Consider the following 26,642-nt stretch of genomic DNA (forward strand, 5'->3'; position numbering starts at 1 on the left):
TTCATTTTCCTGAGCAAAAAAAAACATAATGTGACTTAATGTGCAAGTATGCGTCAGTAAGGAGTATTAGTCATATGAATGTTCCTTTCTTGGCTTAGCATATTCTGCCTGTGTGAACCTCTCCAAAGTCAACTGCACGTAGGGTTGCCAACCGTCCACTGAAAAACGGAATTGTCCCGTATTCATAAACCAAAGTACATGTCTCATATTAAGCTTACAAGGTATCCGCTTTGTCCCATATTATCATGAAAATCGGTGCTTTTCAAGAATATGTAGGGGAACACATTCCCCCACCTCTCCTGCTTTCTGACCAATGAGCTGACAGAACAATGACAATCTCATTGGTCAAGGAGTTACTATCGCTTGCCATGAGGAAAACAGACGACAACATAAGAGTGTGGGAGATAAGAAGTTTGAGTGAAATATGAGTAAAAAGCATGTTCAAAATGATCATTTGTTTTCTTGTTCTTCTTTGTGTTATATGTATTGTGTTGTTTTGAAATCACTTCAATCAAAAAAAAAAAAAAAAAATAAAGTCTTAGAAAAAAAGGTTTTGAATGTGAAAAAATATTTGGGACTCAAAAATTTGCATTTGAGCACTTAATTTTTCATTGAAAATGTTTTCTTTGATGCAATCCTTTTTGTGTTTGGGCCGATTTATGGGTAGGACATACGTGTCTAAATTATTCAATCCCCAAAAAAGTTGCTTCAATCAAAAAAAGATTCATTTGCAAAAATAAAATTGCCCTCACCTAAAAATAATATATATAGCCTATATGTATATATATACTGTATATATATATATATATATATATATATTTTTTTTTTTTTTTTTTGATTGAAGTGTCCCCTTTTTTTGAAGAGCAAAAAGTTTTGAACATTTTTTTTCCTCAAGAGGAAAAAGTTTAAAAGGTACTTTTTTTGGGGGGGGGGGGGGGGGGTTTGAGTCATTTTGAGACAAATATTGCGCTTTGCTATTGGTCAGACATGTTTGAGTGACAAGTGGGTACGCCAATGGCGTAAGCCTTAAAAGCTTGATGAAGCAAGAATCATGGCTACCACTCGCCGAGCTGGCTCCATAAAAAAAAGAAAAGAAAAATAGTTTTAATTTTTTAGTTGTTAGTTTAAAATTGATTTTTCCATTCAAACACATTTTTTGATTGAAGTATTCGATTGAAGTTGATTTTTTCATTGAAAATATATATTTTGATTGAAGCAACGGGTTTTTTTTTAATAATAAAGACACAAATCTACCTCCATAGTGTCATTTCTTGCTTAGTTACTGTACTTTTTGGACTATAAGTCTCAGTTTTTTTTCATAGTTTGGCTGTGGCCGCGACTTGTACTCTGGAGCGACTTATAAGTGAAATTATTAACAATTTAATATATCATTTCACATGTTATATTGGTGTTTTGGAGTGACGCTGATGGTTTGGTAAACTTGTTAGCATGTTCTTTATGCTATAGTTATCTGAATAACTCTTAACAGCTATGTTACGTTAACATATCGGCCACGTTTACATTTAGTTGGTCATGCATCATGTAACATTATCATACAGTAGAGTTATTCCGAATCTTGTTCTCTATTGTATTTTTATTTTGAAATGCCTTCTATATGTTGGATTTTATCAAGTAAATTTCCCCCAAAAATGTGACTTATACTCCGGTGCGACTTATTTTTCCTCTTCATTGTGCATTTTTGGGCTGGTGCCACTTATACTCAGGTGCGACTTATAGTCCAAAAAATACAGTAATTGTTTTTTAAATGCTTATATTTGGGGAAAAATGTTGTGATAACCAGTGTTGGGAGTAACGCCGTAATAAATAACGCCGTTACGTAACGGCGTTATTTTTTCAGTAACGGGGTAATCTAACTAATTACTTTTTCCGCCGTTACCGTTACTGACAGTCAAAAGCGGTGCGTTACTTACTCCGAATAAATTGAAGAAACTACCAGCCGTGTCGAGTCTACTCTCTGTTCTGTTGATTTGTCATCCAAGACTTGGGGTGCGTTCAGGTCCGAGAACAGCGCACGTACTTCTGACTCCAAGCTGTTTGTCCCTGCTCATTCAATTAGACAATGCTTTCCAAAGTTTGGTAACGTTTCTGTGTTTGCTACACCTGATGCTAGCCACGTTCCCATCTCCCACTGTCAGCCAGCAATAATTCTGCTTCCATCTTGAGGACGGCAGACGCTTTGAAGGTGACGTGAATTGGCGGAAAACGAGTGTACCTGAATGCCCCTCGAGAGATGCGATGGAAGTGATTGTGATTGGCTGAGGGTTAGAGTCATGTGTCGTGATAAGCCAATCAGAGCCGGTGATTTCACAAGCAAACTGGAACAGCGGGTGCGGCAAACATACACGCAAAACAGATGCACAGGGTCGGGATGGCAGAGCATTCAGAAGAAAAATTGTCCTTTAAGAGGTGGAGATATAGACACTATTTCAAGTTTGTCGAAATTAAAGGAAAAAACCTGCATGTAATGTGTAATTCATGTCCCGGGGCAAAGCTTTTGTCGACATCTGTGGTAAGCAATTCAAATCTGCTGAAGCACCTAACAAGTTAACTACCTGTCTGTTCTTCTCTATTCCACTGACTCGAATACTGCTCAGAAAATTTCAAATTCTTTGACATACAACAAGTTCTTTTTAAAGTAACGGAAATGGTTACTTTCCCTGGTTACCAGTTACTTTTACAATAGAGTAATTCAGTTACTAACTCAGTTACTTTTTTGAAGAAGTAGTGAGTAATGTAACTAATTACTTTTTTAAGTAACGTGCCCAACACTGGTGATAACTGGGCAGCGTCTCCTTTTTAAATGAATGAAATTTGCTAAACACTAGCTTACTACCTTACTTCCCTCAAATTTCCACTAGATGTCACTTGGGTGAGCCTAAATCAACTCTTAATGACATTTCAGAATATATTCGGGGGGTGGAGGGTGCAGTAATATACACGTTACTCAAAGCCTTTTAAGCAGTTTCTCTAAAATTGGGTAAAAATAAAAACATCCATTCCATGAGGAGACCGTGGAGGAAAAACCTTATCCATTGAACATGGAATTGCTCCTTTTCTGATACAGAAGGCAATTAAACACCCCCTCCTAATCAATAGGTGTGCTACCATCTGGGTCAACACAACGCATTAGTGATGAACCCTTCTAATGAGCGCACAAATACAATGCGCATTGTGGAGCCTTCCGTGGTCATTTTGTCACAAAGGGTTTGCAGACATTTTTCGGACTGCCGGAATTGGCAGAATTTAGTTATAGCTGAGCCCAATGAATATAACTTTGTTGGCTGTGAAACTGCCTTTGTTCCTTCGACATGCCAAAGCAGCTTTAAATGCTTGGTTGTCTTCCAAAAAATACTACTAAGTCAATTATGAAAGACTTGATTGTTTTCTACTCTCCGGCCTTGTCAGCGAATGCTACATTGGCAAACCTCTTACTCCTGCCAATTTCACAGGTTGACAGGCAGACAAAACGATAGATGCTTCATGTGTGTTAAGTCGGAGACAAGCATGTGAAAGTCAGCTGAGCGCCGGGATTTGGGTGTATTTGGCAGGATGTTAGGAGGAGAAAGTATTAGGCTAAAGCTGTTTGGAGAATGTGACCTCATCTAAAAATCACACTGAGGGTTCCGAGCACAAGGTCAGAGTCCAGCAGAAACAAAAGAGCCCAGTTATTAGAATTGTCTCACGTCCTCTTTGCTCATTTACTTGGAAGGAATGAGGTTAGAGCAAAGAGTAATGCGAGTTGAATCCTGAGTAATTCGCTAGTCCCAATTTCCATGCTTTGGTGCAGTCAACTACTCTCATAATGAACTACAGATACGTTCATGAGCATACAATATGGTTTTGTCTGTTGGCAGAAAAAATGGTTACTACTGACCAGTGTTTAAACTTGTTTTCGTCAACACTGACAATAATGAAAATATTTTGTCAACGAACACCTTTTTCATGACATTGATGAGACGACAGCGAGCTAAAAATGTGTTTGGGGAGACTATAACCTAACGAGACCAACACCAGTTTTCGTCTAACGAGACGAAAATGCGTAATAGTTTCCGTCTCATGTTCACAATGTGGGACATTTAATGTGTAGTTAGCCTGCATTGTATCAGCGTGTGGTTGTGTCACTCATGACATGCTAGGACCCCCTCCTCCCCTTTTTCTACTCACCAGTGTTTGGTCTCCAGTCTCCATGCAGGCTTGCACACTGGTAAGATTTGTTTTCTTGGCCAGAGAGAATATGCAATGTTGCTTTAGCCTTTAAATGTCTGTGCTGAGTGATCAATACAGACAAAATGTAACTCGTAGCATTAGCCTAGCATTCACGTTAGCATGCTAACGGCGAGCAACCTTTTTAACTTTCGAAGATTTTTTTTTTTTTTTTTTAAACATACAACTCGTGGTGTCCAGGTGGGTATATTTAAAGTGTGAGTATGTACAGTTGTGGTCAAAAGTTTACATACACTTGTGAAGAACATAATGTCATGGCTCTCTTGAGTTTCCAGTTATTTCTAAAACTCTGATTTTTCTCTGATAGAGTGATTGGAACAGATACTTCTTTGTCACGAAAAGCATTCATGAAGTTTGGTTCTTTTATGACTTTATTATGGGTTAACAGAAAAAGTGATCAAATCTGCTGGGTCAAAAATATACATACATGGATCTGAAAAAGCGAATCATTGACTTGAACAAGTCAGGAAAGTCACTTGGAGCCATTTCAAAGCAGCTGCAGCTCCCAAGAGCAACAGTGCAAACAATTGTTTGTAAGTATAAAGTGCATGGCACTGTTTTTTCACTGCCACGATCAGGAAGAAAACGCAAGCTATCACCTGCTGCTGAGAGAAAATTGGTCAGGAGGGTGAAGATTCAACCAAGAATCACCAAAAAGCAGATCTGCCAAGAATTAGAAGCTGCTGGAACACAGGTGTCAGTGTCCACAGTCAAGCGTATTTTGCATCTCCATGGACTGAGAGGCTGCCGTGCAAGAAGGAAGCCCTTGCTCCAAAAGCGGCACCTTAAGTCTCGACTGAAGTTTGCTGCTGATCACATGGATAAAGATAAGACCTTCTGGAGGAAAGTTCTGTGGTCAGACGAAATAAAAATCCAGCTGTTTGGCCACAATGCCCAGCAATATGTTTGGAGGAGAAAAGGTGAGGCCTTTAACCCCAAGTACACCATGCCTCCCGTCAAGCACGGTGGTGGTAGTATTATGCTGTGGGGCTGTTTTGCTGCCAATGGAACTGGTGCTTTACAGAGAGTAAATGGGATAATGAAGAAGGAGGATTACCTTCAAATTCTTCAAGATAACCTAACGTCATCAGCCCGAAGATTGGGTCTTGGGCGCAGTTGGGTGTTCCAACAGGACAATGACCCCAAACACACATCAAAAGTGGTAATTGAATGGCTAATTCAGGCTATAATTAAGGTTTTCGAATGGCCTTCCCAAAGTCCTGACTTGAGCTTGTGGACAATGCTGAAGAAACAAGTCCACGTCAGAAAGCCATCAAATTTAACTGAACTGCACCAATTCTGTCAAGAGGAGTGGTCAAAGATTAAACCAGAAGCTTGTGGATGGCTACCAAAAGTCTTGACTTAAACCCCATTGAGAACTTGTGGACAATGCTGAAGAAACAAGTCCATGTCAGAAAGCCATCAAATTTGACTGAACTGCACCAATTCTGTCAAGAGGAGTGGTCAAAGATTCAACCAGAAGCTTGCCAGAAGCTTGTGGATGGCTACCAAAAGCGCCTAATTGAAGTGAAAATGGCCAAGGGACATGTTACCAAATATTAGCGCTGCTGTATGTATATTTTTGACCCGGCAGATTTGATCACTTTTTTCTGTTCACCCATAATAAAGTCATTAAAGAACCAAACTTCATGAATGTTTTTTGTGACAAAGAAGTATCTGTTCCAATCACTCTATCAGAGAAAAATCAGAGTTGTAGAAATAACTGGAAACTCAAGAGAGCCATGACATTATGTTCTTCACAAGTGTATGTAAACTTTTGACCACAACTGTATACCCACCAAGTTGGCGTTGTCCTTGTAGATGTTATAATATGTGCTCGTCTGTCAATGTTCATTCGTAGTTGGAAACCTTTATTTATATTTAGAGTATGTTTTTTAAAAATTTTACATTTTTAGTAAATGTCAACTAAAACCAGCCGAAATTAGTCTTGAGTTTTCGTCAACAAAAACTAGACAAATACAAACACATTTTTAGACTAGAAACTGCAATTTCTGGAGAAATGACTCTGGGTCTTCGCTCTGTGTTGATACAGATCTTAACCCCGCCCAGGTTGGCTTGGGAACATTTCGGGGACAATATCAGGTCACTTCCTGTTGATTTGGGGACTTTTTTTTTTTTTTTGCCATTGAAAAAGAATGGGAAAAAATTTGGACGTCCATGGACGTCAATGGCATCACCCTCCATAAGCGTCAATGGAATCAGGGACATTTGTGGGACACGTCGTATTGATCTCTGGTCGTTTCCTGTTGATCTGGGGATTTTTTTTTTTTTTTTTTTTTTTTTTGCCATTGAAAATGAATGGGAAAAATTTTGGACGTCCATGGACGTCAATGGTATCGACTTACATAGGCGTCAATGGAATCCAAGTACATTAGCATCAATAGATTGAAAAAACATTTTTGATGCCCAGATTTTGTGATTTGGTGAAAAATTGTAAGACTAGATACATTTTTAATTTTTTTTTTGTTTCCCATTAAAAATGAATGGCAAATTTTCGGGGGACCGTAAATTTTTTCCAAATTCTGTGTATAACTTTTGTGCCCCTCGCCGTCCTGGAATTTTTGACACCCGAATTATGTAATTTGGTCAAAAATTGTAGGACTATATACATTTTGAAAATTGATTTTTTTTTTTTTTTTTGTTCCAGAAAATTGCCATTTGCGGTGCAAAGGAAAATTTTCGGAGCCGTTTGTTCCCTGCGTCGTGCAAAAATTCCAGACGTGTCAATACGTGAACGGTGCCGATCGGTCAAGTGGTATGGGCTGCGCGGCGCGCCGAAGAAATTCCATTTTAAAAAAAAAACAGAATAGCACTATATGGGTCTTTTTTCAAAGACTAAGACTACGTATCATCATCCAAAAGATGAAGATGAAAATTAAAGAGCTGCCAAAAACAACACTGCTACTGACCTGGGACCTCTCCTGTAAGCAGATGAAACCATTGTAACTGAAGGGTTATTCCTCATGTGATAATCTATGCACATTTTACTTGAACAAGGACACTTCAACAGTGGACAGTCATAGCCGGGAATCGAACCGCTGACCCTTTGGTCCCAGGATAACTCGAGCTATCAACTGCGGCACAGCCACCAACAAATATCATACTGAGTTCTTTACAAAAGAAAGAGGGTGCATCACTGACTTCCAATTTCCAACTGTACTAAGTAAGCAGTCTCAACTCCTTATTGAACATTTCTACCACACATCAATAAAGGACCAAGACAGTGGTTCGCATTCCTGGCTTGCTGAATAACTTGGACCCGCACCCAGAGATGTGCTAGAGGGGCCCCGGGTTGGGGAGACCTAACATAATTAAACATCAATTCTAAAGATGTCCCGATCGATCGGGTCCGATCACGTCATTTTCAAAGTATCGGAATCGGCAAAAAAATATCGGACATGCTTTTTTAAATATATATATTTTCTAATTAAATCGTTTTCTAATTGTATTTATTGTTACAGACAAAACGTCTTACACTCATCTAGAGTCTTTAGTTTTGGCTTAAAGTAGAGCTATCAAATTTATCGCGTTTACGGCGGCAATTAGTTTTTTTTTTTAATTAATCATGTTAATATATTTAACGCTATTAACGCATGCGCTGCACGACCCACTCACGCATTGTCGCGTTCAATCTATAATGGCGCCGTTGTACTTATATATAGAGCTGAAAGGCAGGGTAATATGAATAGAGTGAATTTTGGCTGTCTTTGGAGCCTTGTTTTAATTGGCCTACGCCTTGAAATCCCTCTCGCAATAATTAGAAATATTGTGGGGAGCAATGTGGGGAAGAAAGGTAGTAGTTGATCTTTTTCTTAACACCCTATTTTATTTCCCAACGCAGAGAAGATGTATCAATTGGTGGCACTACGCACAGTCACGGTTGAACTTCCCATCATGCATTTGGGCAGAACAGTTAAATGGCTACAGTATCATTTACTGAAAGCTCAATAAATACACTAGATGGCAATGTTAAGTCACAATATACAAAGTCACATCTGTCCTTTAAGGATTACATGTCTTTCTATCGGTGGATCCATCTCACAGAAAGAATGTTAATAATGTAAATGCTATCTTGAGGATTTATGGTCATAATTAACAAATACAGTACTTATGTACTGTATGTTGAATGTATATATTCGTCCGCGTTTTATTCATTTTTTTCTTAATGCATTGCCAAAATGTATATGATCGGGAAAAATTATCAGGAATGATTGGAATTGAATCGGGAGCAAAAAAAAGCAATCGGATCGGAAAATATCGGGATCAGCAGATACTCAAACTAAAACGATTGGATCGGGAGCAAAAAAACATGATCGGAACAACCCTAATCAATTCCCATAATTACCCCCAAAAACGAAAACCTGAACAGAAACATCAATTACCTTTTGGTTTATTAAGGACATGTACCTTACAAGATCCTTGTATTACAATCATGTTTGATTCATTTTCCATCTCTGATTTCATACAGTGTATCTAAGCTTCAAAAGATGATTCAGTCAGATTTAAAGTCCCCCATCAGCTAAACAGCAAGTGTACGAGTGGACCGAGCTGCTTTTCTTCTCTTCTTCCAGGCAAACTGCTCTCGGAGTCTCTCCAGCGACCGCTCAATGGCATTAGCTTTTGGGAGAACAGATACCCTAGGTCTCAACTGTTCAACTCTTTCTTTGGCAGGTACGAGTGTCGATGTCAAACCTGGGAATTCTGTATTAGAATGTTTACTGGCTAGCATAGATTTCTTCCCTGACTTCTTGGGCTTCTTTCTTCTCGCAACACTTAGTCCATTGACTGCTGTCGTTATCTTTCCAGTTCTTTGTCTGCCTTCACTGAACCTCCGTCTCTGCACAACAGTAACTGTTGGAAACCCTGCTGTGATTGTGACAGGAATTTGAGAGAGCTCAATGGTTGGGTTCAGCGCTATGCTCTGAGTCCCTAAATTGGGCCGCGGTTTCGTCTTTTTTTTCCTGCCCTCATTGGCGCCTTTATCTTGTGAATGTTTTCTCTTGACGTTCGGGATACCTGTAAGAACGGGTACAGATCGCCCTTCACCAGGGCTTTGCTGTCTGCTCTGTGACACTAGGATTGTGTACGCGGAAGTTGTGGATTGAACGATCTTCTCACCAAGGTGTTGCGCGGGTTGTGACGCCGAGATGAAAGTGGCACCCTGGTTAGAAGTGGATTTGACCACAAGTTGAGGGATACCCATGGCTGGGGTGGATGTGGGGGTGATGTATCTCAAAGATTTAGGAATTTGCTCAGACCATTGTTGTGTCATCGGAATGGAATGAATGACATGAATTTCGGTTAAGTCGACTGCAGGTGATGGGGTCTCATCTACACCCGGGAGCTGCTGTTCGGATTGTGGTTCCAGGATTATCGTATTGATGGAAGTGACTGGAGTTTGGGGGATACCGTCACCAAGTTGTTGCTCGTGTGACATTTGGGTGGTGGGAATGGAAGGCATACTTTGGATGTTGGTGGATTCCCTCCGACGATGAGCATTCACCTCACCAGGGCCCTGACGTTTGGGTTGCGACATCACTATGGGATGGAGGTTTTCAGTTGTGTCCAATGCAGGTTGAGTCACTGGTGCTTTCTCCTTCCTTCTGCCCTTTCTTAAATGCCGGATTTTTGCTGGAGACCCATCTTGAGAACTTTCTTGATTTGGTGTCAGAGGAGATGTGAAACGTTGGCTGTTGGTGAAATCTACCATAGGTTGAAGAATCTGTTTGTTGAGGTTGATGGGGGTCAAAGTGACACTTAGGTTCTCAATTAAGTTGAACTTAGGTTGAGGGATCTCCTCAGAGGAAGTTACTAGTACCCTTTCCATTTTCCTGCCCTTCTTTGGTTTTTTAATTTTTGAGACATACCCAAAATGAGGAGTCGTTTCTTCTGCTATAACTGGATATGTGACACTGAGGTTTTGAATCAGTTCAACCTCTGGTTGTAGGATCTCTTCACCAGGCAGCTGTTTTGGTATCAGAATTGTTGGTCTGGAAGGCACACTTAGGTTGTAAGACTCGACCGTAAGTTGAGGAATCTCCTCAAGAGAAGTCATGGGTACATCCTCCTTTCTCCTTGCCTTTCCTGGTTGCCTGGTTTTTGATAGAGACCTAGCAGGAGGTGTGGTTTCTCCTGCTGTCATGGTAGATGATAGACTTAAGATGTCCAAGGAATAAACTGCAGGTTGAGGGATCTCCTTACTAGGGAATTTCTGTTCAGGTTGTGACTTTGGGATGGCAGGGAGGTTGCTAGTTGGGTGGACTGGTAACTGAGGTACCTCCTGCAGGTTGGTCAGGGGTATGTTTTCCTTTTTACTGCCCTTCTTTGGTTGCCTGTTTTTGGACGGAGATGCAGCAAGAGGACTGATTTCTGCTGTCGTCTGAGGATACTTTGCAGTCTCCATCAATGGTTCATCCTTCATCACCTCATTGGAAGGCTCTGACTTACCCTCACTCAGTCTTTGTGTGGCTGTTTGATCAATAACTTTCTCCTTTCTTTTCCTGCCTTTACCCTTTTTCTTCTTTTTCTTGGCTCTGTCTTTCTCCTTTTTCTTTTTCTTCTCCGAGCTTTGCGACTCTTTGTCAGTGTCAGCGGTTGAAGTGGAGGAGACTGTTGCGAGCACCTTGATGAAGTCCTCGGCGGCGGTGACCATGTTACCGAGGAAGGGTTCCTCTGGGTAGGGCAAGGTGGCATCCGTCATGCCTTCCGTCTCGCTGTCACCCTTCTCCTTGGGAGGTGCCCTTGTCACCACATCAATGACATCGATGCCACCGTAGTCGTACGGGACAGCCTCCTTCACCACAGCGATGGGCAGCTTCTCGTATCGTTTGCATCTGGGATCGTTGGATAGAAAATATCTTTTGGTTTAGGAGCAACATTAGCTGAAAGTATAGAGGAAAAGATACTTACACGCCATACCAGTGGCGCTCTGCACAGTGCTCCTCGTAGATAAGATCGAAGCAAGGCGAGCCAATCACATTGAAGAATGTCTGCCCAACCACCCTGGAGGATGTGTCATTGACTTGGCGGAGGCAATTTTTCAACCTGCGTTATATAAATGAATCTCAATCTATTTGTGTGTTTTTGCATGCTGCATAGGCTGTATTTTTCTACTCACGCTTCGTCACAGTCACAGTGACAGATGGAGTGAAACTTGAAATTGGTGTAGCCGTATTTGGTGGAAAAGGCGTGGATTACGTGAGGACAGTTGTCATGTGTGCGGCAGCAGCTATCCGTCTTCTTAAACTTCCCTAAATTATGTATTGGGAGTTACTGTATGTTGTCAAAAGTTATTGGGGTAAAAAAATAAAATTCTTCTTTAAATTTAAAAGTTTACAGAAATATATTATAGCAGGATAATTTGGAATAGGTTTCTTTGCCCCCCCCCCCAGATATTTTAACCCTTAAAGTGCATGTGACACGAAAAAGCATGTTTATTTCATAATACACGTGGTATTTTATGCTCCTGAATGATATGGACTGCTTGGATGTGTGTGGAAGCGATCGCTATATTTATTTAATTTTTTGAATCCCGCGCCATGGAAATGAGTGACTTCCGGCTTGGGTCTTACATTGAGGAGGAGGGCGCTGTGACGTGTACGGTAGAAGGCGTCCTCTTCACTAAACAGCCGTACTGTTGTGTATGAGGACGAAGGATTCAGCTGATTTTGCGGATTGCTACGTTTATTTTTCGCATCATGCCAGCCAAACGGCTGCAGAAAAATCATTCTGTATGAGGGAGAGGCGTATGCGCCTTTTTGAAGTTTCAAAAGGTTCCCATTCGCCGTGGATATTGGCTAAACAAGCCCGACTACTGTGGAACCATTGGACTTACGAGGAAGTGAGTAAACATCTTGTTTAGAACAGGGTGACCCAAAAAAAATGGGCCCCAACTCTAATTAGGCCCCGTTTCTTAGTGTTTCGTCCGAATGAAATGAAACTTTGGTCATAACTAGTTTATTATATTCAAAACATCACATCAAAACACAAGGGTCTTTGGCCTTTTTTTCTCCGTTCTACAGCATATGTTCTAGATGGCCTCCATTTAGCTCCATGCATTTCTTGAGGCGCAGCACAAAGTTGTCCATGACGTTCTTACAGACTGAATTGGTAATGGCTCTCATCTCCTCACTGATGGCTTTCTTGAGTTCCGTGATGGTTCTGGGTTTCCCTGCGTAGACTCTGTCCTTAAGATAGCCCCAAAGAAAAAAATCTGGGGGGCTTAGGTCTGGGCTATGGGGTGCCCACTCAAAATCAGTCTTGAGACTGATCACTCGGCCTCCGAAGTTCTCTTTCAGCCAATCTCGGGACAGGTTTGAGGTGTGAGAACTTGCTCCGTCTTGCTGGAACCAGAACTTGCTCATGAGCGACGGGTAGATGGTCTAGAGCTCATTCTTGAAGGTTTTGAGGACCTCCACATACCGCTCCTTGGTGAAGGAGATATCACATAAAGTTTACACGGGGCCCGTTTTTTTTTGGGTCACCCTGTATTATGTCAAATATTAATACAGCTATTACAAAGTAAACACTACAAACTTTCTTTAACCCTTGAGAGTCGAAGGATGCGCCGGCGCGTCCTCAGCGCACGTCGTCTTTGAAGCGCCCTCACGTTTTAATTACGTCACCCACATGCTGTTGGTTGGTCTCGTTTTAAAGTGCGGAAGTTGCGGTTTACTCTCGTTATTATTTGAAGTCAATCGACCAACTAGAACGTGAGATATTGTCATTTAAGTTTTATAGTTTTATTGTCCTCTCAAAAAAACATTAAAACGCTGCATGGATCATTTGTTTATGTCTATATTTCCATCATTTCTAGTCCTTTTTCAAAACGGAAGCTCCATGAAAAAAACACAAATCAAACGAACCCTTTCGAAGTCACAGTGGAAGCACAAAATGCGTTTTTTTTTTTTTTTAATAAATATAAGTGCGGTGCGAGGTTCAACCGAACCAGAGGGAGGAGTGTTCTGAAGCAGCGAGGTGGCGAGCGACGGCCAGTTGGATACTGCTGGATCGAGCAGCGACTTTGTGTGACTTTGACAATGAACGGAAAACTAAATTTAGCGCAAGCAATTGTGCTTCTGATCAACTTGAGGAAGAGGATGGTCCAAATTCGTCATCATCGTCTTCTTCGGAAGAGTCCTCGAGTGAAGATAGTGACGGATTTGAACACATGGGTGACGCCATCGACGAGCAGAGGTAAACCAACTCACTCTTTTTTTTCATGCTGAAAACGTTTCTTTTGAAAGTTTCTTTTGATATTGCAAGACAAAGTTAATTTTGATGCAATATAAGTGTGTGTTTGTGTATATAATAATAAAATGTGCATATCAGATCAAAGTCGTACGTGCACTGTGGGTATCCCAGGCAGGAATTTATAATTTGTGGTGTTCTTCTTTCTATATGAAGATTAGGGATGTAGCACATATTCAGCTATGGTATTATTTCTATTGTCATACATATAGATTTCCATTATTATTTATTGCTGTATATATTTTTATTTTATACTTTATTATTTTCATAAATACTGACTTATTTTCATGTACATTTATAGTGACAATGAAAGTAAAGTGAAATGAAAATGGAAGGGTGGAAAGAGGACCGACACCCCATGGAAGTGTGAGCTGTGTGATGTAGCCGTGTCTAATTCCAGGACGAAACTGCTTTTCGGAGTGGCATGACTGAAAAAAATTTAACTTGTTTATTGTAAATATTTTTGAAAATGCTTTTTTTTCTCCCAATGTTATATATATATATTTTTTCCCACATCAATCTTCTCAATTTGTGTATATAAATGTGTGTTCAAGAAGCTTGATTGTGTGTACATAGTTTTCATCAGGCGATGGGCCGCAATACCTAAACTCATAAAGAGATGGCCTCTAAACACTTTTTGTGTTAGATGGTATATATTTTTTCACTGTTCTTCACTGTTAGGTCTGCTGTATATAACCTGTTTTGACTGGAGCATGTATAAAGGCAAAAAACGCCTATGGCTATACCTGTCGTTTATGTTGAATTGTCAAATATAAGACTATTTATTCTAAATTTTTTTGGTTGAATGTTCATCCTAACATGTTGAATAAATATTACAAAGTTTCAAAACGGTTCGTTACGCATGTTTGGTTGTCAATTGGACATCAATATTAAAAATTTTGACAAAACGATTTTGGAATTTTTGGTCTTTTTGGGCCCAAAATGATGATTTATAATTGATCAGTGAAGGAAACAACAATTTGGACATGAAGTTCAAGGTGTCACAAAAAAAGGGACCAAACCAGGCCATCGTAAACAATTCTTTATTTGAAATATAAAGGCAACTTCAAAGGCATGCAAAATCAGACAAAATAGGCCCAGACCTTAAAGGGTTAAATAAAGGACTACTTACGTTTGATCATTGATAGGCATGTAAAAAGCTCTCCTCATGCATATTAGCAGCACGTTAGCTGTAAAACAACTGCAGCCACCCTCATCCGGGGAACAAACTGTAAATTGCTCTCTGCCGGGCGGTTTGCCGATCCGCAAAGACAATCGACAACCCAGTCGTCATGTCAAATAATCCAGGCTATTTATGTGAGATTTTCCGCTTCGAAGACTTTGAAACATCACTCGGTTCGGGTTAGCATGTCGGCTAGCTGTCACGCCTTTTGGTTTGTTTACATTTTCCGAAGCCGGGGAAGGGAAATGACATATGTCCGATTTAGGTGTCATAAAATATCGTTCGGGAGGTGCGACATTAAAGGTGAAGTCGACAGTTTTGACCATTATGGAGTAATTTTGCCATGTTGTCCTGAATAAATGCATTTTTATTATTTCATATTCCATTTAGCACAAGACTGTTATTTGTCATGACCATGCCATTTACTTAGCAATTGGGGAAAATACTTGGATAAAAAGAATATCCAGTAAAAATATTGAAGTAAAGAGACAGAAACAATGACATTTTGCAGCTCTCTTCGTCGCGTTTTCTTCGTTGTGAATAGTTCCCTCTCGACGGGCTGACTGGTCCTTCTCAAGCCATTTATACAGGGTGACCCAAAAAAAAGTTCACACTGCCATAATACAACTTGAATGCCATGTTCATTCATCTTAGAATTAGAATTTAATCACAAATTATACATTGTTGTAAAGAACATGTACAGTACACTCTATTTTTCAATGTGTCCTCCCCTAAGTGTCACAACAGCCTCCATGTGCCTGCGGAACGCATGACAGGTCTTCTTTATGTAGGATGCTGTCATCTTTTCCCAAGATCTTACAATGGACCTCTCCAAGGCTGACACAGAAGTTTGTGGCTTCTTACAGGCACTGTCCTCCACAGTTGCCCATATGCTATAATCCAGGGGATTGAGATCTGGACTTTGGGGTGGCCACATATCACCTTGTCAATCAAGTTTTTGGTCCGCACAGATCGGCACTTCCAGACCCAGGTTTTCGTGAGGCTGTTCCAGTATCTTTCAGCTTCTTTTTAACTTTGTAGACTGCACATCTGGATATTCTCAGATTTGCTGCAATCTCAGTAGGTGTCAGACCGGCACGCAGCAATTCAGGTACAGCTAAAGTTTTCTTCATTTTCAGCAGAAGCACAGGAATTGTAGAGACGAGAGATTACCAGCTGCATTGAGTGACCTTAATGAATCACTTAAGCATGACAACCTATTTAGATATGTTTCAATGGCTTTTAAACAAGCAGTCAACTGAGTGGTTTTTTTGGGTCACCCTGTATAGCTATTGGGGAAAAATACTTGGATAAAAAAAATATCCTGTAAAAATATTGGAGTAGAGAGACTGAAACAATGACATTTTGCGGCTCTCTTCGTCGCGTTTTCCTCGTTCTGAATAATTCCCCCTCAATGGGCTGAATAGTAAAACCGATGAGCCCAGTCTACCGCTGACGTCATCCTTCTGTTGGGGACGCTAAAGCCCTATAATGGTAGGCGTGGCTAACCGGCAGATTAAAAGACTTAATTTCTCATCATCTGCGCTTTGCTAAATTGTTGTATATAGTCGAATCGTCTCAAAATATGATTCTAATTCACATAATAATGCCATTTAAGACTTTTTTTCTCCTGTCGTATGCTCTTTAAATATCATTTCGATAAAAAATAACAAGTGAATGTAAACTGCGTCATGACTTGCTGCCTGCTCGTTTCTTGCTGTGTGTCCTTATACAAAGCACAAATAACATCAGATAAACATCAGAAGATAAATCTATTTTGGGGCAACTTTTGGTCTTCACTTTATGGCCAAGTTTTGATTGAGGAAGTTACAATTTTGCCAAAAAGCTACTGACAGCACTTGGTCTTTATATCAGGGGTTGGGAACCTTTTTGGCTGAGAGAGCCATGAACACCACATATTTTGAAATGTAATTCTGTGAGAGCCATACAATATGTTTAAAACTAAAAACACATGTAATATGTGGTGGAAAACAGACAAGGCTGAAAAAGCAGTTTCTGCTCTTGCACTCCTCTTTCTGTATTTTAAGCTAAACAACTGTTGTGTTTGATAGAACAATATTTCTACCGTAATTTCCCGAATATAACGCACATACCCCCCCCCCCCCCAAAAAATCAACTTGTAAAATCATGGTGCGCATTATACACGGGTACAGGGATGGAGACAGAAATATATATATATATATATATATATATATATATATATATATATATATATATATACATACATATATATATATACAGTGGTACCTCTACATACGAAGTTAATCCGTTCCAGGACCTTGTTTGTAAGTCAAAATGGTCGTATGTCGAGCAGGATTTTCCCATAGGAATACATTATAATTCCATTAATTCGTTCCGCAGCCCAAAAACCTTCACTAAATCCTTAAAAAATACTGCTGGTACTATTACAAATGGCGATTACACATAGCAAAACAAATAAATTATAAATCAAAATCATAATAATAATAATAATAATAATAATTCCTGTATTAATTTAACGAATCGGGTTCTAATGTGGCGGACGTTTTTTGCTGACCCTGAACGCACCGCGGGGCTGACGTGCCAGAGACAGACCGGTGAGCTTGAGTTTCACTTTCACTTTGAATGTTTTCTTGAGAACACCGTCAATTGCGGCAGACAGAAGGTGTTTTTGTTTTGAATAAGTTGTGAAATAAATGATAAAAACGTGGCGAAGTTGGCGATTTCTCTGGAGATGTTACCACAATAAGAATTGTCAGCTTAACTTATAAAGACTGGCGAACGATGGTCGGAGGAGGACCGTGGAGATGTATTGTTGAGCCATTTCACGGATGCCCACCCTACGCTCATATTTTTCTGTCATTTGCATCTTCATTTAGAAGGTAAGCGTCAACTTTTTCCTTGTTTCACCACCTGTACCAACCTTTTCTGAAACCAGTGTTGATTTGTCACACAAGAAAATCCGCCGTGCATTCGTCTGCGGTGCTGCCATTGTCGTAGTATTTCGAGCATGTCGTCGGATGTAGAAACAAATGGCGAGTCAAATTTTACGTCGGATGTCGAAAAGTTCGTGTGTCGAAGCGATCGTATGTAGAGGTACCACTGTATATATATATATATATATATATATATATATATATACACATATATATATATATATATACATATATATATATATATATACATATATATAAATATATATATATATATATAGAGAGAGAGAGAGAGAGATTTTTTTCTTTTTTGACACGGCCATGTTGTGTTGAAGAAAACGTATGCGGCAATCCGTTGCCAACCATTATGGTACATGACGTCAGCATTTTGTTTCGGTAATACTTCACTCTAATTGGTCGAATGATTTTGTCTGTGTTAAAATTCTGCTTTTTTCACTCTTCATAAAGCACAGAATTTAGTTTCTTGAACTCATTTGAGTCAACGTTTATTGCAACTCGGCAACTCAGACCATAACAAACGTAACACAACATAGACGTCCTGTGTCCGTCAACTATAACTGTCCCTCGAGAAACTCAAACCCAAATAACAATAGTTATCTTGTGACCGTCTACAGCGATGCGCTCTTTCTGATTTCCGACTTCAGTCCTCACTTTTATTTTACCGTATCAATCCATGGAAGAAACATTTATTCATCATGATGAAACGAGCAAGTTATACAGCATCATTATTGGTGCTAAAATTAGGGTTCGCGTTATACACGGTTACAATAATTTCCCCTAGATTTTACAAGTAAATTTGGGGTGTGCGTTATACACGGGTGCGCCTTATATTCGGGAAATCACGGTATATGCTGCCATAGCAGATTAATGGCACATTAAGCCCCCTAACTTTTTAATTTGTCCATTTTACCCTGAAAACCTCCATTTACAGACGTCGCACAACCGCTTTTGTTTCAACCCAGCCATAAAACGAAAGTATTGTATGTATTATTCAAAATGTCTGTCGTTTTTAGCTTAGAATCATTAATTGATGTCTCATAATTCATTTAGAAAAAAACCACTTTAAAAAATTATTCACTGACATATTTTAAACTTTTAAACAAATTATGTCACTATGAAAAAAATGGCGTCTGTAAAAAAAGTCACGGATATCTACCTCGTAACTATCGCTTCATTGTATTTTTTTGTTACTGTCGCCTTTTCTCCGATAGATGATAAATTATTGATCCAAACAAAGAAAAATGGGAAAAAAACGCTTAAAAGGGTAAATATACGAAAAAGAAAATCTCGACCACTCCTTGATGTCTGCAATTTCTGCATCAAGACCCTTGTTATATCACCATGTTTCACCCATAAAATCACCAAAAAAAATCCAGCTGTGGCCATTCACAGCTGTGTCTTGACACTCTCTCATACATGCTACATGGAGTTTTTGGATCGAAACAAGTACGCGATAATATCTCGTTAAAGTATCATGGCGTCTGTAATTATGTTCTCGTGTGCTCTCACCTCCAGATAGGGTTTTGCTGTTTAAAAACCTTTTTTTTTTTTTTTTTTTTTAACTAATTTAACAATGAAATTTTTGTTGACGCGTAATAATTCCCAAAACCATTTTGGAACACTTACATTTTTATTAAAGTACAAATAATCATGTAAATAACAATAATTAATCACAAATAAACAATGAGGTTAAATGCTGATAGCATTTACTAGTGCAAAAGAATGGAAAGTAAACAGATTCAGAACACTGACTTTGCCTTTCCAACATTATTCAATTCTTTAAAAAAATTCTAGCATTATTATTATAGTATACTTCTATATTTAATAGTAGTATAATAATTATAATTAGTGATGCACGATAATGCATTTTTCAGCCAATACCGATAACCGATAATTTCCTCCTCGTTCCAACCGATAACCGGTAATGTCAAGCCGATAATTTTATTAAAAGATTTATGTAAAATTTTAAAGTATACACAAGAGAAAATATTACTGTAGAAAAATATTATTGCTCTTTTTTTCCAACATCAAATGTGACAAATAGTAAATTCCAACATCTAAATGAAGACAGATTGTCTGACATTGTGTAATGGTAAACGTTTGGCAACAATTACTTAGAGTAAATACATAAGTTGCACAAAAATGACTTTAAAAGTAAGCCATTCCTAACGTATAACATTACTACACAGCAAAAACACAACTCCTTAAAGCTAGTTAAATTCCCTTGTTTTCAGTGTAAATCTATTGGAAATAAGTGAAATTAACTGCCAGCACTTCAAGTATATTTCACTCAGATTTCTTGAAGAAAAATAGCCAGCTAAAAATAAGCTTAACAGCCTTATTTTAAGCAATAAATTATTATACATAATCCTAAAAAAAACTTGTCAGAAATGTTCTTTATTCAAGAATATGTATGGTTCAAAACATTATTTGAAAGCAATTTTTTCTTGATTTAGGTGAAAAATGACTTTTTTTTTTTTTTTTTTTAGATGTTTGGGCTTAATCAGAACAAATGGCAATATTTAGTTCAAGTAAGTGGAATAATCTGGCACATTCATCTGTTAACTAGTCTTCAACACTCAAACAAGATGGGGAAAATTATTTGATTAGATTTAAGAAGAATGATCAGATTAAGACGTCATAAATTTAAAGCGTACTGAATGCATTACTGACTGGATGACTTCTTTGTGTGGTTTGGTACATGTTAAAATTATCAACTAACCACTGTGCCGTCATGATAAACATGCTTTCTTGACATCACTTGTGAAATCGTCCTTGGTAAAACTGATGTGATCGGCATGTCTTTCACGAAGAATCGTGGTCGTATAAACTGCATTATTTTTTCATCCAGGGGTTTGGCTATCGGGTCATTTCGGGAATTTCCTCCCGCCTGCGGCCTTCAGTCCGCCCGGCTGCCAAACTAGCACCGGCACTAGGCCTCTGTCTTGAACCGGAGTGGCGGCGGCAGCTAAGTTCGTGCGGATATCCGCCCGCCCCGGCCGGCTCGCTGCGCCGTATTCGGTGCATGGCTCTGCTCTGCCCACCTAGGGCGAGGCGGCGGCGGCGGCCTGCCGGACCGGCGGGCTCCGTCGGAAGCAGTGTTGTTAATAACGGCGTTACAATATAACGGCGTTACTAACGGCGTTATTTTTTTCAGTAGTGGGTAATCTAATTAATTACTTTTCTCATCTTGGCAACACCGTTACCGTTACTGAAGACAGAAAGGCATGCGTTACTATGCGTTACTATATTGGTCGAAAAGTCTGAGGGAGACGGACTCACCGAGACGACAGAGCAGAGCAGGAGTAGGGAGGAGGCAAGAAAGTTGTGACGCCGAGCAAACGCGATGCTAGGTAGCTCCAATGATACATGTTGTAGCCGATAGCCTACAAACTACGCCCACATGTTATGGTAGATATGGTAGATATGACATGTACTGTACATAGATATAACTAGATGCAAAATGACAGACATGGCACTAAATGAGTGAGTAGACAGCCGCCATCTTAAAGCAGTAGACTTTTTAGGACGGCTCTGTTGTAGAGCAGGGGTCCCCATCTGCCGGGCCACGGACCGATACCGGTCCGTGGCGCATTTGCGACCGGGCCGCAAAGAAAAAAAAAATTTAATAACGACCGCATTCTGGCTGAATTGGCCCTGTGCCCCTGCTTAACACACCAATATATCTGTCTACTCTAGATATAATACTACGGGATAGATTAAAATACTGTCATAGAAGTCCATTGATTGGACTGCTAACAGTACATCTTGTTTGTGTATATAATATGTCTATATGCGCTTGTCCTCAATAATAGCGTATTACCAGGCCGCGACGCAGCACATTTGTTCCCGGAAATACAGTGGTACCTCTACACTTCGACACACGAACTTTTCGACATCCGACGTAAAATTTGACTCGCCATTTGTTTCTACATCCGACGACATGCTCGAAATACGACGACAATGGCAGCACCGCAGACGAATGCACGGCGGATTTTCTTGTGTGACAAATCAACACAGGTTTCAGAAAAGGTTGGTACAGGTGGTGAAACAAGGAAAAAGTTGATGCTTACCTTCTAAATGAAGATGCAAATGACAGAAAAATATGAGCGTGGGGTGGGCATCCGTGAAATGGCTCAACAATACATCTCCACGGTCCTCCTCCGACCATCGTTCGCCAGTCTTTATAAGTTAAGCTGACAATTCTTATTGTGGTAACATCGCCAAAGAAATCGCCAGCTTCGCCACGTTTTCATCATTTCTTTCACAACTTATTAAACACAAAACGCCTGCTGTCTGCCGCAACTGACGGTGTTCTCAAGAGAACATTCAAAGTGAAAGTGAAACTCAAGCTCACTGGTCCAGGCACGTCAGCCCCGCGGTGCGTTCAGGTACACAAAAAAACGTCCGCCTTATTAGAACCCGATTCGTTACACTATTACAGGAATTATTATTATTCTTTTTATTATATTATTCCAATTTTGATTTATAATTTATTTGTTTTGCTACGTGTAATTGCCATTTGTAATAGCACCAGCAGTATTTTTTTAAGGATTTAGTGCAGGTTTTTGGGCTGTGGAACGAATTAATGGAATTATAATGTATTCCTATGGGAAAATCCTGCTCGACATACGACCATTTCGACTTACAAACAAGGTCCTGGAACGGATTAACTTCGTATGTAGAGGTACCACTGTAATTAGCCCCCACACGAGCGAAGACGAGCCTACAACCTCGAAGACCCACGAACTGCGAAGGAGTGGACTCGTGACCCGTTTGTGAATAAACAGAGAGATCGCAAATGACGGCGACCTTATTAAACGTACATTTGAGACAACAACTCTACCGAGGTTCTGGATTAAAGTCATTCTGGAATATCCTGACATCGCGACAAGAGCTTTGAAAACCTTGCTACAATTTCCAACATCGTATCTTTGTGAAGCGGGCTTCTTAATTAATGTTTAACGACAACGCGAAGTCCTTAATGGTGAGCGCGGTGTGCAGCTGTTGTGTGAAGCTTACATGGCAGGATGAATCTGAGGAGAACTTTTCTACTAGTCCTTCCATGATCAAACGTAAGTTAATATTCCCTTCTTTCAAGAAAGTTTGTAGTGTTTACTTTGGAATCGCTGCATTTGCGCATTTTGCGGCTAGGTTTAACGTTACGCGCATGCGCAGAACCGCATCGTTGCAATTTTTGATGGGTTGCAAAATTTGTCAGAACAGTCCGTGAAAAAAAGACCCAAATAGCACCGGTCCGTGGTGCAAAAAAGGTTGGGGACCCCTGTTGTAGAGAACCTTCCTAGTGAACCTAAGTAACTTTTTATTTAAAATACTTCTAAATCGGCAAAATCTTGACTTGAATCTATCTTTAAATGATGAAACAGTTTTAAAACTTTCATATGTCGAAAGTAGAGAGAAGGGAACTAATGCAATAATGGGATCAATTTTAACAACTTTTAACAGTTGATTCAGGGTAAAGGGTAAATTAGGGTAAAGAATTGGGCTCGGGCCAATTGTACCAAAAACCTTCACAAAAAACTTCACATAGTGTGGCCAATGTTTTTTTGTTTTTTTTTTGAGGGAAAAAAAAAAAGTAATTATCACCAATTACTTTGCCAAGTAACTAATTACTCTTACATTCAGGTAATTGAGTTACTAACGCAATTACTTTTTGGGAGAAGTAATTTGTAACTATAATTAATTACTTTTTTTCAGTAAGATTAACAATACTGGTCGGAAGACAGCTACTTGTCGACTATCGGTCTCGTTAGATGCTTAGCCATAGATGGGAGTTTACCACCCGCTTTGGGTTGCATTCCCAAACAACCCGACTCCGGGAGGACCGCAGCGTCTCTGTATCATTACAAGCCCCGTAGCTTCCTTTATAGTTTGTGTTTACAATAGCTTTAGCATTCACGCTAGCAGCAGCCTTGTATTCGTTCCAAAAATCATTGTGATGCAGTTTTGAATGGCTGCTGGATTATTGGTGTTCAATGAGGACGCTTTCTTTACGCCTCGTGGAACTGTTTTGTAGATGGCGAGAGCGTCGTTTATTTCATTTCACACACGGGAAAAGCAACGCACGCTAGTGAGAGCGCCTCAACACTGATGTGTAACACCGCCTCTTCTATGACGCCGTACTCCTCAACCCCTCCTCCCACAGGGGCTTCAGAGAGGGGAGGGGTTGAGCAGGTGGCGGTGGAGAAGTGGAGAAAACTGCTTGGATGCGCACATTTGGAGGCTAAATCAAGTACAGTGGTACCTCTACATACGAATTTAATTCGTTCCAGGACCTTGTTTGTAAGTCGAAATGATCGTATGTCGAGCAGGATTTTCCCATAGGAATACATTATAATTCCATTAATTCGTTCCAAAGCCTAAAAACATACACTAAATTCTTAATAAATACTGCTGGCACTGTTACAAATGGCAATTAAACATAGAAAAACAAATAAGTTATAAATAAATAATTCAGAATAATATAATAATAATAAGAAGAATTAATAATTATTCCTGTAAATAATGTAACGAATCGGATTCTAATATGGCGGACACTTTTTACTGTCCCTGAACGCACCGCGAAGGTGACGTCTCAGTGAGATAGGTCGGTGCGGTAGAGATAATACTTTCGTTTTCTTGAGAGCGGTCAACTGCTTAAGACAATGGGCGTTTTGTGTTGGATAAGTTCTTAAATAAATGATAAAAACGTGACGAAGCTGGCGATTTCCTTGGCAATGTTACCACAATAATAATTGTCACCTTAACTTATAAATAGTGGCGAACGGTGGTCGGAAGAGGACCATGGAGCTGTATTGTTGAGCCAGTTCAGGGACGCGCACCCCAAGCTCATATTTTTCTATAACTTGCATCTTCATTTCAAAGGTAAGCATCACTTTTTTCCTTGTTTCTCCAACTGTATCAACTTTTTTTGAAAACTGTGTTGATTTCTCACACAAGAAAATCCACCGTGCGTTCGTTTGCAGTGCTGTCATGTCGTCGTATTTCGAGCAACTCGTCGGATGTAGAAACAAATGGCGGCTCAAATTTTACGTCGGATGTCGAAAAGTTCGTGTGTCGAAGTGATCGTATGTAGAGGTACCACTGTATATAATTATTGGATTATCGGTCTATTTTTAAAAAATCTGTATTATCTGTGTGACGTCATAATTGCCATAATCGGCCGATAATTATCGGTAACCGATATTATCGTGTATCTTTAATTATAATAATTATTCGTTGCCAATCATATTTGTCATAAAGAGTGTCATTTGAAAGCTATTCTTAGTGTAGAATCTTTATTCTGTAGTATTTACTGTACATATTATCAAATTAATTCTGAGGTATGTGGAATTAACTCCAGAAATCGTTATTTATATGACGAACATGACGTGCTTTTATTTTGAAATGTTCACAGGAGGTACGTTCGCTAAGCCGCTAACCAAAAGCTTTACACTCCGTAAAAAACATTCTTCATCATTGCTTGTGGTGTGACTAATAGATTTAATTTTTTTTCGATAGCAAATGCTGTTAACCAGCTGTTGAGTGTTATTGTATGACTGATTAGAACTGTAGTGCATTGTTTCGCCACAGGGTGTGCTGTCGTGTATTTTATGTTCAGTGGGAAGAAGAGGAAAGCTAAAAGAGGCATTAGCGGCCTGATCTCAACATTCTCCCTCACTGCACTTTGGGTTTCATGGAGAGCACGTTCGCTCATGTGTTTGAAATAAACGATAGCCGACGCGCAAAGTAGCAAGTGAGCTGTAAAAATAGCGAGCTTAGTGGCATGAAAAACGCTGGAAAGCTAAGTGAAGCTAACGAACAGCTAAGCGGAGCTAAGCGATGCTAAACGGAGCTAAGCGAAGCTAAACGGCGCTAAATGAAGCTAAGCGACTGATACTCAGTCCGTTGTCGTTGAACAGTCCATTGTAGTGCGTGTGTGTGGGGGAGAGAAAATATAAATGCAGCATTCACGTGGCTTACTTTTTTGTTTTGTTATTTGTTTGTTTGGTATGCTGACATAATTATACATGACGAATATTTGGGGGTGCTGCTGACTCCGGTGGCTCAAGCCCTTGCTTGTTGGGGCAAGGGCAACTGGTTGGGGGCCCCCTACTGGTTGGGGGCCTAAGGCCATCGCCTACTTTGCCTGAATAGTAGATCTGCCTATGCCCCTACGGGAAGCCGTGGCGCAATGTCTGTAGGAGCTGTCTCGTCAACTGATTGTGAAGTTTATGACCCTATTTAAGCAGCCTATCAAATTCTCCGAAGTATTATGGTGAAAGAGAGTTAACTGCTATGAAATAGGAACTCAGTACTAAATTGTACACAGTCTTTACTCATTTTTGGCTTTTGCCTTCGAACATATTTCATATATTTTGAAAGAAATCATAATAATGACTATGCAGGACCTTTAAATTTCATTCTTTGTTTTAGGGTTAGTTTGATTGTAAACTTCAACCAAATCCTGAACACAAAAATGTGATTCTGCAACCTTCATTTAGCCAAACATGGCACAATTTTATTTTTGGTGTATAATGTAGTAGTAAAATGAAGTCTCACCTAACTGGTCATAATGGTCTGCCATGTTTCCAGGTCCACACCACAAGGTCCCGGGGTACGTGAAGCCTCTTTTAGCTCTCCTCAGCATTTCCTCGGACCCCCTCTTCTTGGCCTCCTCCTTAGCCATAAAAGGCAGCACATCTTGCTCTGACCCACGCTCCTCCACCGGCGACCTGACCGCAGCGCGGACCGCCTCTCTGTCCAGGTAAGACAGAACCACCAAGACGAGCCACCACATGGCCGAGGGCAAGGGGATCACCGCTCGGCTCTTCCGGGGCCTTTTTAGAGCTCTGGACGCCCTCCCACTCGGGTGGTGTGATGAATATTACCTTGACTACACAAGGAGGGGTTTGCTGGTAATAGAATTGATTCAATGTGGAGCTGGATGTAAACATGAAGGGGGGTGGGTGTAACACATTGAATGTGCT

The 26,642-nt window shown here is 40.0% G+C and overlaps 2 protein-coding genes across 2 annotated transcripts in view; one reads left to right on the forward strand and one right to left on the reverse strand.

The window, feature by feature from the left end:
- The first annotated feature begins 2,500 nt into the window (after positions 1 to 2,500).
- LOC130911204 (adenine phosphoribosyltransferase-like) overlaps positions 2,501 to 26,642 on the forward strand; it is a 45,539-nt gene continuing 21,397 nt past the window's right edge. The window contains exons 1-2 of the mRNA XM_057829013.1: positions 2,501 to 2,530; positions 26,248 to 26,419. The gene's annotated coding sequence lies outside the window, so the exon portion shown is untranslated. The remainder of the gene's footprint in view (positions 2,531 to 26,247; positions 26,420 to 26,642) is intronic.
- Positions 8,360 to 26,599, reverse strand: LOC130911202 (uncharacterized). Its single transcript, XM_057829011.1, has 4 exons — positions 26,215 to 26,599; positions 11,384 to 11,516; positions 11,176 to 11,310; positions 8,360 to 11,099 (listed from the first exon to the last, which is right to left on the reverse strand). Exons 1-4 carry the CDS (start codon positions 26,450 to 26,452, stop codon positions 8,786 to 8,788), a joined length of 2,820 nt encoding a protein of 939 aa, XP_057684994.1. The 5' UTR covers positions 26,453 to 26,599; the 3' UTR covers positions 8,360 to 8,785.

Source organism: Corythoichthys intestinalis, unplaced genomic scaffold, assembly GCF_030265065.1.
Source record: "Corythoichthys intestinalis isolate RoL2023-P3 unplaced genomic scaffold, ASM3026506v1 HiC_scaffold_23, whole genome shotgun sequence".
NCBI lineage: Eukaryota > Metazoa > Chordata > Actinopteri > Syngnathiformes > Syngnathidae > Corythoichthys > Corythoichthys intestinalis.

Bases quoted from the DNA above. Each gene is read 5' to 3' on its own strand.
- LOC130911202 (XM_057829011.1), bottom strand. From the start codon at position 26,452: ATGTGGTGGCTCGTCTTGGTGGTTCTGTCTTACCTGGACAGAGAGGCG. The intron at 11,517-26,214 runs GTGAGACTTCAT...TACATAATTTAG, and splicing joins AGACCATTATGACCAGTTAG to GGAAGTTTAAGAAGACGGAT. The intron at 11,100-11,175 runs GTAAGTATCTTT...CAACGATCCCAG, and splicing joins GAGCGCCACTGGTATGGCGT to ATGCAAACGATACGAGAAGC.